The 12,616-nt window shown below is 41.4% G+C and overlaps 1 protein-coding gene across 2 annotated transcripts in view; it reads left to right on the top strand.

Moving 5' to 3' along the window:
• Nucleotides 1-12,616, top strand: part of Vav3 (vav guanine nucleotide exchange factor 3) — a 314,833-nt gene that overhangs the window by 162,269 nt on the left and 139,948 nt on the right. For both annotated transcript variants that reach the window (XM_041655077.1, XM_041655076.1), the window contains exons 13-15: nt 2,436-2,521; nt 4,011-4,143; nt 4,813-4,922. In XM_041655077.1, the coding sequence (XP_041511011.1) occupies nt 2,436-2,521; nt 4,011-4,143; nt 4,813-4,922 (329 nt within the window). The remainder of the gene's footprint in view (nt 1-2,435; nt 2,522-4,010; nt 4,144-4,812; nt 4,923-12,616) is intronic.

Here is a 12,616-nt window from a genome sequence, read left to right as displayed (position 1 = left end):
CCCTAACCTCCCATCATCCTTTCTCTTTTAGAATTCCATAGTATATTTCCTGACAGCTATGTAGCATTGGTAGTATAATAATATGATTGACCTTAAATTGACCACCATAAACATATGATATTAAGTATATTTACAATCTTCTCTACCCATGGTTTCCTTCCAGCCCCAGAGCTCTTACACCTGTGGAACTGTGTTCACTGAGCGCATGCTTTCAGCACTCTGTTCTTGCTGCAGTCCCCGGGTACCATTCTTTCTGGCTTTGAATCCAGTACCTGTGTTCCCTCTAATATATAGAACCGTATGGTATTGGTGCTCTTGTGGCCAGTTTATTTTATTTAGCCTCATGCCATAAGCATTCATTCGTGTTGTCGAGCATGAGTTTTGTCTCCTTAAGGCTGTCTGATGTGTCACGTGCATATCCCACGTTGTGTCGTTTAGTCCAGAGAACATCTGTTGCCTCCCTTTGAAGAATCGTAAACAATGCTGCTGTGAATGGGTCTGCCAGTATCCGTTTGAGGGCCCTGCTTCCATTTCTTTTGGTTCTGTAGTGGAATTTCTGAACTGTATTGTAATTCTGTGATTAAATTTTGAGTGATAGCCATTCCATTCTTGACAACAGCTGCCCCAGTTTGCATTTCTACTGGTAATATAAATGGATTCCAGTTTCTCCATGAACTTTGACAAATGTTGACTTTCAGATCTCTTTTTTAGATGTTTTCTTTTCTAAGCACATGTGCAAAATACATATCCAAATGGATGTGAAATTGTGTCTGATTTGGTTTTGATTGTATTTTCCTAATGATTAAAGCATTGAACATGGTTTTGCATATTCGTTGGACATGTTTGGAGAAATGAATACCTTGGCTACTTTTAAAAATATTTTATGTCCCTGCATAAAATGTTATGAAAATATCTCACTTAATTGTTACATCAAAATTTTTTATCTTAGAACTCTTAGCTCAAGGAAGCCATCCCTGAATCCCTGGGTGAAATTATCTCCCCTTCCTATACTCTGCTTTTGGGATAATTATGTATTTGCAATTACATGCATGTGTAGCTATTTGTTCCCCTGTGGGTAGTGTGTTTATGAAGATAGAGGCTGTGTCATTTCATCTTGAATGTGTGACAAATATTAGTCATTAGAATATTCCTCTAGTAAAGATCATTACAGTTATTTCTCTCTTTTGGAATCTAACTTCACCTTTAAAATAATATTTTCATTTGTTGAGATTATAAGTAATTAATGCATCCTTTTTCTCTTCCCTTCACTCCCTCCAAACCCTTCCAAGTTATCCTCCCATCTTGTTCTCTTTCAAACCCATGGTCTCTTTTTCTCTAAATATTGCACAAATACACTCAGTTTGTATAATGTTACTTATATGCTTGTGTTTTCGGAGCTGATCACTTGGCATTGGATAGCCAGTTGTGCTCCTAACTCGGAGAAGACTATTCCCTCATTCTCAGCCTTTCTTAGTTGTCAGTAGTTTTTGGTCTATGCTTGAGTCCTTGTGAGCTTTCCCCTCCCACATTTTTAGGTCTCTTTGTCTTTGTTCAACTTGTGTTTAGGAAGTCAATCTGGGGGAACTTCGTGGGTATAGCTTCTCTGGTATCTTAGGCAGCACCATCTCACAGAAAACTTACTGTTCCACCAACTTTTACAATTTTTCTCCCTCCTCTTCTGCAATGGTCCCTGAGCCTAAGGTACAGGAGTTGTGTTGTAGAGATATCAGTTGTGATAGAGCTGAATAACTCTGTATTTTTATTGTTTTTTTTTTGTTTTTGTTTTTGTTTTTGTAATGGTCTCTGTCTGCTGGAAAGGAAGTTAGTTTCCTGGGCAAGGGGTGGGAGCTACACTTACCAGTGAGCCTAAGAATAACTACTGAGAATGAAGTTAGGGATTGTGCTGGTTTAGCAAAGTGATGGTTGTAAGTTCTCCTGTAAGGTCCGTGATGTCACTGGCCCTGCAGTCCCAGGTATGATTAGAGAGCTCTCAGTTGCTGTCAAGTTATGCGTATCCCTGTGGTTACTGTGTCATGTTGGTCATTGTGGTTCATAGGCATCATAGCTGGGAAGGACCATTGGTCGCTTCTGTCCCTTGGAAGCTTGAACGGTAGCTCTGATACCATGACAGCTAGTCCTCAGGGGTCAGAGCCAGCCCCGGTAACTTCCCTTTTAAGATTATATGTAAGAGTACTGTCTCCAGTATGTCCGCTGTAATTTCAAAGGACAGATTGATTTTTGTGTTGTATTTTGTATCAAAGTCTTACGCATTTTTAGAGTAAATGTATTAAAATAAGTAACAAATGATATCAATTGTTTCTATAAGTAGGGTAGTTGTCCAGGAAAATGTCTTTACTAATGTTTCCTTCTGTTTGTGATTGTGGAAAGGTCAGGCACACTTTTTATATTTATTTACAAACACGTTTATGTTTTAGAACCAACCAGTTTTGCTCTTTGGGCGACCTCAGGGAGATGGTGAAATCCGAATCACCACACTGGACAAGCATACGAAGCAAGAAAGGTGAGGAGAGGGGAGGGCAGTGCACTCTCAAAATTAATAGTTGCTAGTTGCTGTCATAGGAGTGTTGGGGTGGGGGTGGCCAGGCAAGGGGACAGGCCAGTCAGTGGTCCCTTGCATTTCCTAATGTATGCCTTATGGATGATCTCATTTTCTAGTCTTCGCCCTGTTAATTTGCCTGCGTTTTTAGGGCCTAAATGAAAATCTTTGAAAATGAGACAGGTGATAAAACACCTTCCAGTTACAAAATGCCACCAGACAATTGCCACAAAACCATGATTACCCTTTTTAAAAAGACTCATTTAAAAATTAAAGAAAAATAATGAAAAGCATACTAAGGAGGACGGTCAGATGCAGATTATTTAATTATATTTTTATTAAGGGAGATTTCTAGGCAGAGTCCTTGAATATCCTCAGTTCCCCAGGCCTGTAAGCCTCCACTATGATGCAGGATTGTCAGACTGATGCTTGTGTGGTCATTTCCTGGAATCCTGCAGAACAGAGAGTCGGCCAGCAGGGGGCAGCATCAGCTCTTGTTTCCACCTTGACGCTCTGATTCCTCAGGGAGCTCTCAGGAGCCACAATTTTGACTTTGAGGATGAGGGAAGTGTTTGAGCATTGTGAATGTGCCATTGTCACAATCATTGGTTAAGAATACACGTGTTAATCACTGGGTGTTTCACAAAGCACACCTATATTGCCGCCGGATGATAAGGTTAGAAGGTTCATTTCCTTCCCCAATTACCATTGCCTTTAATAAGAAAAAAAAAAGGATAAAGAAAAATTAACGCGGAAAGTTAACCATCGCGTTCCTGTTTTTGCAGTTTTCTCTTACACCCAAGCTGCGCTTAAAGTGACCCATTAAATTGTGACACTCGGCATGAGGTGTGAACGTGCAGGCTCTAAAGTTAGCCGGGGTGTGATCTTACACTGTTCGCAATCATCAATATCATTTTTGGCTATTTGCACACCTACCCCAGCTTGGTTTTGCTCACCTAGGAGGGCAGTAGCTCCCTCCTCCTGGGAGGGGACCCAGAAATTTATGTCTTGTCTGTGGAAGGGATGAATAGTTCTCAAGGCTTTTGACCAATTGCTTTTAAGGTAGTACAAGATCTACTATCCTGAGCATGCATATTTTTTTTTCTGAGTTTTTAGCTTTTAAATAAAAAGAGATCAGTTATTCATGAGTAGCTTTATGGCCTATCTCGATGAGTATTTCAATAACTCTGCGGTATATGTGTTGTTCTTTTTATGATTCTCCCTTTTCTTTTTATTAAAGTGAGGGGCGTTGGGGTGGAGTGGCAGCGTTTCTCCATCACTGTGCTGGAGACCTCTGCTGCATCTGTGAGCCCGCATTCCCCTGTGTGGCCCAGCCTGGTGTCCTTAATGCCAAAGAAGACTGCTTGGTTGGCATAATCATATCCTTCCAGGAAAAAGCACAGGAGCCCCTAAACCGTTTCTGTCAGTCACTCGCCCTGTCTCTCTGTTGCAGGCATATCTTCTTATTCGATTTGGCGGTGATTGTGTGTAAGAGGAAAGGGGATAACTACGAGATGAAGGAAATAATAGATCTTCAGCAATACAAGATAGCCAACAATCCTACCACTGACAAAGAAAATAAAAAGGTGACCTTCTGGGATGTTCCTATTAGTAATTTATGTAGAGCTTTGAATATTCAAATGCAGCCATCCACTGGTGTCTAGACCCCCCCTCCAGGGAAGATGTCTAAATCTGTAGATACTCAGAACCTTATCTAAATGGCTTAATGTCTGCGGAGAACCCATGCGTGTCTTTCTATATAATTTAAAACATCTCTGGGTTCTCTAAAACCTAAGACAATGCTTAAATTCCTGAAAATAGCTGTTGGGCCACAGTGTTTAGCAATAATGACAAGAGGAAAGTCTGCACCTCCCGAGTACAGAGATGTTGTTTTCGTCTGCAGTTGTTGAATATTTGAATACGGAGCCTGCAAATCTGGAGTCGGGTGTACCTTAGTGCTCCACGCTGCTGCTTTCTGGGTCAGGCATTTAGTTCTCAGAGATCGATTTGTAGAGGCTCCTGTGAGCCATGATTGGATCATGGCACAGTTGATCTGATCATTTTTAATTCCTAAGATCAATATGGTACCAGTGATTTTCTCATCAATATGAAGTTGAAGTTGGTTATAATTATCTATATTAATGCTGATAGAATTATAAGGTTTTGTGTGGAGGGTAAGGCACTCTGATAAATTTGGAAATATTTTTTTTTTAACAAATGACAATTATTAACTTGAAGAATATCCATTTTCACAGTGGTCTTACGGCTTCTACCTCATCCATACCCAAGGACAAAACGGGTTAGAATTTTATTGCAAAACAAAAGATTTAAAGAAAAAGTGGCTGGAACAGTTTGAAATGGCTTTGTGAGTATTTCTACTTTTAAAATTTTCTTTGTGTCTATGGTGTACACTTGCACAAACATGTGGTTGCTGTGTGTGGCGGGGAAGGGCGGGCTGGAGGCTGACACCAAGTATCTCCCTTGGTGTCTGCCCCTTTGTTGGACCCAGAACTCACTGATTTGGTTAGACCGCTGGCCACCTTGCCTCTGGGATAGATAGCCTCTCTGCCTCTCAAGCTCCGAGACTAAGGGCCGGCTGCCACCTCTGCCCAGCTTTTCTTTGGGTGCTAAGGATTCACACGTGGGCATGATGCTGGGCTGGCAAGTGCTTTCCTTGGTGAGCCATCTTCCCAGCCGACATTTCTACTTTTGAGAACTCTCTGTCTGCTGTTTAAATCGCTGCTGAGTCACACAGCAGATGTTCCCCATACTGGCGGGGAGTAGGTACCTGGAAGATGCGCATGCGCATCCGGCTGTGGGCCGGTTATCTGGTCTCCCAGGAAGGGAATCCTGGTGAATTTCTTCAAAAGGAAAAAAGAGGGAGCTCAAACCTTCCCTTTAACTCCTTTCCCCTGGGAGTGTTTTCAGCCTTTACCTTTTAGCCCCTCAAGAAACTTAATTAAAACGACAAATTCTGCCTGGTCTACAAGAGCTAGTTCCAGGATAGGCTCCAAAACCACAGAGAAACCCTGTCTCGAAAAAGAAAAAAAACAAAACAAAAAACAAAACAAAACAAAAAAAAAAACCGATAAATTCTTTTTCTGTGATTAAATACTGTTTTAATATGTATCCTTAAATTAAAAAGAAAACCCACACATATGTATCTGTGTCCACATCCTTGACTTCTGCTATGAAAACTGATGTTTTCCCTCTGTTTCAGACTCATTGTTTGAATCCTTGCTGAGTTTTGGATATATTCAATGAGGGCTTTGGGACTATGTTTCTTTCAATGTTCTTTCCCTTTTCTTAAAGAGGATGCTCAACAATGAGGTGAACATACCCACACTGGTTCAAAAGAAACGGCACACAGAGCTGTAACTGCTGAGAACACACTGTTAGGTGTTTCTCTGTCATATAATGTTTATAAAATAAGAAGGTGCATAATGACCCTTACAGTGGAAACACATTGGTTGCCCTGAAAGAAAACTTTTTTAAAAAAGAGCGGAATTAAAAGGGAATGCTTTGGAGGGTTGTCTCATTGTGTTCTGGCGTTGTTTATCATTTGTTTTTATTGTATGTTTCGATTTCAGGAAATGCTTGTGTTAATACAACAGTTGAGGTGGAATTGGGATGGTTTTTGAAGTTCTGAAAAAAAAATTTAGGTTTTTATTTTGCGTGTGTGTGCGTGTGTGTGCATGTGTGCGCGTGTGTGTGTGTGCACGTGCACATGCATGCACAGCACAGCATGTCTGTGGATGTAGGGTGGAGGTAAGGGAGCAGATTTCAGGAATAGATTTTTGCCCTTCTATCCCGTGGGCTCTGGGGATGGCGCTCGGGTCAGCAGCTTTGGTACGAGGAATGTTTACTAGCTCAGCCATCTTGCTGGCTCAAAACTCTCTTATATTTTGAAAGAGAGAATTGTATATATATATTTTTAAATATAAGCTTAAAACAAGTCTGGGTTCTGCTATAACCACTGGCTACAGTCTTCACTAAGTCATTCGTTACCTGAAAGCCTCAGTCCCTGCATCCATAAGATGGGGATACTGATGTTTAGTGAATTACAAATAACATCTCTACAAAAGGGCCAGCCAGGTACTGCAATGTAAGCCATATGCCATTTATCTATCAAATAATATCTATTACTAGTGCTGCTAGTAGTAATATTTTATGTTTATGATCCTAATATGCTTATGAGCTATCATTTTCTGCTATAGTAGTATGGCCCTTATACTTGTCTATTGATTATAATAGCTAAGTACAAAAGGTTAGTGGCATTAATGGTTGCCTCATCATGGTGCCTACACTACAAGTTGCATTTACTTTAGGCACAAGTGGCAAGTGGGCAGTGTTGGTCCAGTCTGTGATTCAGAATGGTCAGCCTCATATACCTTGTGCTCCTTCGGTGAGACCCCTGGAGTGTCAAGGTCGAAACTAGAATCTTGGGATGCTGAGGATTAGTGAGTATATCCAAAGGCAGAGTGGATCTCAAGCCTCTGTTCTTGTGGAAGATGTAAGACTACAATTTTCTGATGTTTTTCTTTGGCTGTAGAATCTCTGTTTGAGTGAAGGATTTTCTCCAGGGGAGGGCAGCTAAATGTCTTGTTTCAGATGAGGCAGGCTTCGAGGGCTGCGTGATAGACATATCAGTGACCATTTTGTTCTGTTTCCTTTTTTTTAAGTCGAGTAGCTCATCCTTACTACAAGATAACTGATGAAATAAATGCTTACCCTTTCTCGTGTAAAGGGATCTGCAGAGGCTGTCTGATAGGGTGGCTCTCTTGAGGATCAGCTGTCTTTCAGGTTCTCTTCTGCTATTTTCAGCATCTGTCTTCTGTCTTCAATGTTGGCTACTTTAAAATATAAAACAGCTACTACAATTTCATCTATAAGATCTACATGGTAGGAGGCAGAGGTAATCCCTCACTTTTAATGATCCTTTAACAGCATGTATTTTTCTTAAATCAAGCCAGAACTTGGTCATATTACTATGCATGACAAGGAAGACTGAGAAGATCATTCCTCATTCAAGTGGGTTTGAATCTCTTGGGGGTAGAGGGTGGGGGAGAGGCTAGCAGATGCAGGCAGCTGGCAGTCACATCTTTGCAAGGTTCACAGGGGTGTATGAGGCTTCAGTTGCTCCTCTGCACTCCGGGAACCTGGCATTCTGCATCTCTGAATACTCTTGAAGCACCCCACCAATATAATGAAGCTTGAGTAGGAGTCATATTTGGATTTTTGAGTTCTGTGGACCCCTTGGGAGAGGTGGAAGGTGGACATGCTTTTCTACAGAATTACTCAGAGTTGAACTTGAGGGTGTCTGTAAGCAAAAATTATGACATGTAGGAAAATAAAGCCAGGATTTTGTTAAAGTATCAGGCTACCTTATTGTCTTATCTCTGCAGGTCAGCTTTTGCCATTGTCCTTAGTCTCAGCCTGAGCCTTATACGTCTTCCTGGAGCTCTCTGGATTGTGGCTTAGAGGAACAATGAAAATTACCATTGTGGCTGATTAGTAGAATAACTATTTCTAAGACAAATGAAATGCCTTCTAGTCTTATTTACAGAAGATGATAGTTCTGTTTATAGGATGACTAGACTATTTTGTTGTTGTTTAAAATGATCGCAAATATCCTTAAGGCTTTTCAATCCTGTTCTTAGTTTGGAACATTAGAGGAAAAGACAGAGAGTGCACCCATAAACAGGGAGCATGCACAGAAAGCAAGTCACCTCCCAGACGTGGCGTGAATCCCAAGTGCACTCCCATCCTTGCTCAGCAGTGTATCCTCTGTATCCTCTGACCTTGTTTGGCCATAACCACTTCCAGCATTTAGAATATGCAGTGAACCACAGTCGAATTTGGCAACCTCCTTAGAAAAGGCTGAGTGGAGAGAGACAACAGTGACCCACTTGGACGGGGAAGGAGGAAGGAGTTTTCTCTCCTGTTCCCTAGTAAAAGGCTTGATTGAGGTTGTGGGAAACATTGTGGAGCTAAATGATGCTCAAGTGCTGAAGTGCTCGGAGCCCTCTCTGAGCATCCATTTAAGTGCTCAAGAGGCTGATTGGTTGGGAGGCATTGCTTGCTTTCGTTTATTCCCCAAGCGATTTTTTTTGTTGCCATTTGTCTCCTATAATACCATTTGGTCATCTGAGAAATAGGACGGCAAGTGTTTGTTTTCAGTTAGGCTGGTTTCCACATGTCACTGGTTTTTGGACTTTGGTTAGAAGGCTGTGGATAGCGTCTCAAGTCCTTTGTATTTACCGTGCATTTATGAGTTCTCTCACTAGTTTTAAAGGAATAAACATTCTACTTGTTTTCTAGCTTAGGAAACATTGATCAGAGGAGCATGTCAGCAACATTGAACACTGTTGGTACTCTGTCGTTGCCACAGAGTTTGGTGTCTCGGTGCACAGGGTTGTCTTTATCCATGAGGGTGTTAAAAATCCAACTACACTCAGATATTCCTATCTAAAATGGATCATTTTTAATTGCTTTATTTTGCTTGTTTTTACTGGGAATAATACATAGGAATAATACATAGGAGTGTGTGTGTGTGTGTTAGTATTGCAGTAATAAGTTCAAATTGGGTAAAATATAAAATAAATGGACTCAAAGAACAACAAAGTTCTCTTCCTCCCTTCCCTTCTTTATTTTTAGGACGGTTTTATATAACTCAGGTTGACTTCAATCTCATCGATAGCTGAAGTTGAACTTGAGCTCCTGGTTCCATCACCCCCAGTTCCCAAGTGCTGGGATTTCAGCTGTGTAGCTTTGTGCTGCATTCTCAAAGCTTTTTAAAAGAAGGGCTGGGAAGAGAAAGAAGAGATGAAAGTGGGAAGAGAAGTAGATGCAGCAGGAAGTGGCAGGTTCAGAATGGACCGCTGTACCACTTAAGGGAAGCGAACAGGTCCCGTTGCCTTGGATCTCTCCTGGTCAGCCCAACTCAATTTTTGAAATTTTAGCAATTCTTATTTAGTCCTTTGAAGATACACTTGCCATCATCATGGGCACCATCTTAGATTTGTTAACTGTGTCCTGGCTGGCTGGCACAGTGCTGAGGGGAAGATCTCAGGCTGCCTGTGCTGAGATGTTAGCCCAGGATATTAATGCACTAAATAGTAGGACTGATGGTCGTGGTGGCGAGAAGGGAATGAGAGCAGGGATGGAGACCACAGAGTTGGGGAGGGGCTCTTGGCACTGTAGGGCACAGTGCCTGTGTCTCACCCTTGATCTAGACAGGTGGCTCCGAGTCTCCCCAGATGAGCTCAGAGAACAATGCTGTAGGAAGGAGGGCAGGTGAAGAGGTAGCCGCAGAGCACATCAGTCTCGGGTCCGTTTTACATGAGAGCTGGTGTGTAGCCTCTTAATTTATTCACTCTCTCTTTCCCAGAGGAATTGAAGTCACAAAAAGAGCACACATGCCACAGAATTAAAAAGAAAAATTTAAATAATCAAAGGTCAAATAAAATAGCATTTCCTTCCAACTCATATTCCACCAGGGAAGAATATTCTCTTGAAACATAGATTTCTATATAGATTGTATAAAATGTGTATTCTTTCACATTTTGAACTGAGAATTATATTTTATCAAGTATAATTTGTTTTGATCTGAAGAATTACCTGGGTATTCTGAATAGCAGAAGGATAATTACAATATAAAATTCATTCTATAAACTTTTATTGAGTACTTCCTTCTTGCTGGACCTTATTAGAAGCCTTGGTCATAAAACAGTAATGGGACCATTGCGGTTGAAGTTAAATATATGTATTTCTAAACATAGTAGTGTTCAGTTAATGTGGAGTTGATTAAATTTCAGTTGTGAGCCCTTGGGGTTTCAATCCAAGTTGCCTTTTTTCCCAGTCTTTTGCTCAAGCATCGACAGATAGAGGCCAAGAAGGGCACCCACACCATCTTCTTCCTCCTCCTCCGGTGAGAGCTGGCTGCTTGCCTGTTCCTTCCTCACCACACATCCTAGCGTCAGTCTTCCGCATCCCTAGCTCCTTACTGCCCACCCTCTCAACGAGTCCATTTCATTGGGCATCTAGGCCATCTGTTCATATACTGACCCACATTCAATCCTTGCAGATGGTCTATTGTACTTGGTAAAATATAATTTTATTTTTACCATGACCAAAGAAAGCCCAGTGTCTTTTTTTATCCCACCTCCCTTTCCAGTCACACCTCTCATAGTCCCTTAAGCTGGTTTTGCTCTGGTTATATTGTTTCAGTCCCTAGAGAATGTATGGTACTTAGCGTTCATGTAAAATAGTTTCTGCATGGAGAAGTCTTGGCCTTTGTTCTGTAACTGGTTCTAGATGCTAACACCATGGCTTTAAATGTTACTGTGTGTTACTCCTGACCTCAATGCCAAATGAATGACCTTGTCTCCACAATTTTCCTTAACAATTTAAAATATTTTGCCAGACAAGGAATCACCACACAAAACGTGTGTGGCTTTCCCTCCATTCAGTGATCACTCCGTTGAGGAGAATCTATCCCTCGTCTTTTCAGTTTAGCTTAGATTTTATTCTCCCGAAGCGGAAGGGTTCTTTCTTGCTTGTTAATATGGATGCCACCTAGAATCGCATTGTTAGAGCTGATAGAGATAGATAACGAATGTCTTATGGGTTTGGAGGTTTAGGTTTTGGCGTTAATAATGCTCTGGAGTTAGTTATGAGGTTGACAGGTTTGGGAATGATTTTAGGAAATGCATGTCTGGGAACAATGAAACACATTCCCTTTTGTGTTCTTTGAAATGCTGAAAGTGAAATTCCTTTTGTATTGTTTTGGCTGCTGTATTTGTACATTTACAGCACCAAGGCTGACCTGCCTAGGGTCTTTGATCTTCGTGTCTGTCTGTCTACTTATGGCTGCTTCCTCCCCTGGACTGTGAGCATCATGGGGGCAGGCAGGGATCTCATTAGTGTTACACATTCACACTCTCTCTTAGTACATTCTAGCACATAATAAGTAATTAGGTTTTATTGTAAATGCAAAATTTGACTTTTAGAATTTTTTACAACTAATGAAAGCAAAGAAACAAAAACCTGATGGGCTCTAGAATTCTACTATGTAAAAAACTCTCACCAGCCCATGGGTACAGAGACTTCTTCAGTGTTATAAGAAGGCATCTACTGTTGATTCTTCATCAGACAGCACTGATTTATTTTTGTAACTTGCGAAGTTGGTGTCATTCTGTTTTGTATCATTATTAGCTTTCAAATAATGACATTGCGTTTGTCCTAAGGCATTTTTCTGGCCAGGTGACCTGATATTGGCTAGGTTGTTTCATGGCAGTCTGAGATGCTTTGGTGAGATGCAGGGGACAAAGCAGGGTGGATAATTTTCACATTATGCAGCCTGTCTTTTAAGTAGCATTGATCTTACCCTCACCTGAGCTAAAAGCTGCAGAAATAATTTGCAGCTTATGCCACGTGCAGTTTTCCTGTCCCTAGGAGATTTACGTATGCCTTCGTTCAAATTGTACTCTAGAGCTGGGATGCTCAGAGTCCATCACTTCCTCATGTTTGTCTCCCCTCCATATTCCTGATGCCTGGTGGCACTGGCCCCCACCACACCTTCCCAGCCCTCAGTCTCTCAAATTCAGAAGAAAAGCTTTATTCACCTATAGTTTATATGGTTTAATTTAAGTGTTCTGACAGTGTCGTGGGGAGACTCAAGGCCTGCCCCTGTCCTCTCCACTGCCCAGCAGGTTTCCTTAATACCCTCTCCGCACCTGTGATGTGACCATTCTTTCTGCTCCCTGTAATGACCCTGTACTTCTCACCTCAGCCTTTCTGGGGAACCACCACCAACTGGTCCATCAAGAGCACCTCTCTAACCCATCCTGATGTTAGAGTGTTAACACCATATCATGTGTTCCCCTCAATTCCAAAGAAAGTTCTAGAAACTTCAAGAGAAGATTCTGTTTGTTATCGCTTCCTTAAAGACCCACATGCTTATGATAGCAGATGCATACATCATTTTTCCAGGCACTACTTCAGATTTCGGAGTATGTACTTGGTGGCAGGCACAGTCCTACGGGGAATATCTAAAAG

Source organism: Microtus oregoni, unplaced genomic scaffold (assembly GCF_018167655.1).
Source record: "Microtus oregoni isolate MIOR12 unplaced genomic scaffold, Mior012 000000F_ref0000247, whole genome shotgun sequence".
Lineage (NCBI taxonomy): Eukaryota > Metazoa > Chordata > Mammalia > Rodentia > Cricetidae > Microtus > Microtus oregoni.
Note: the sequence above shows the minus strand (reverse complement) of the source record. Positions and strands in the feature narration are given on the sequence as shown.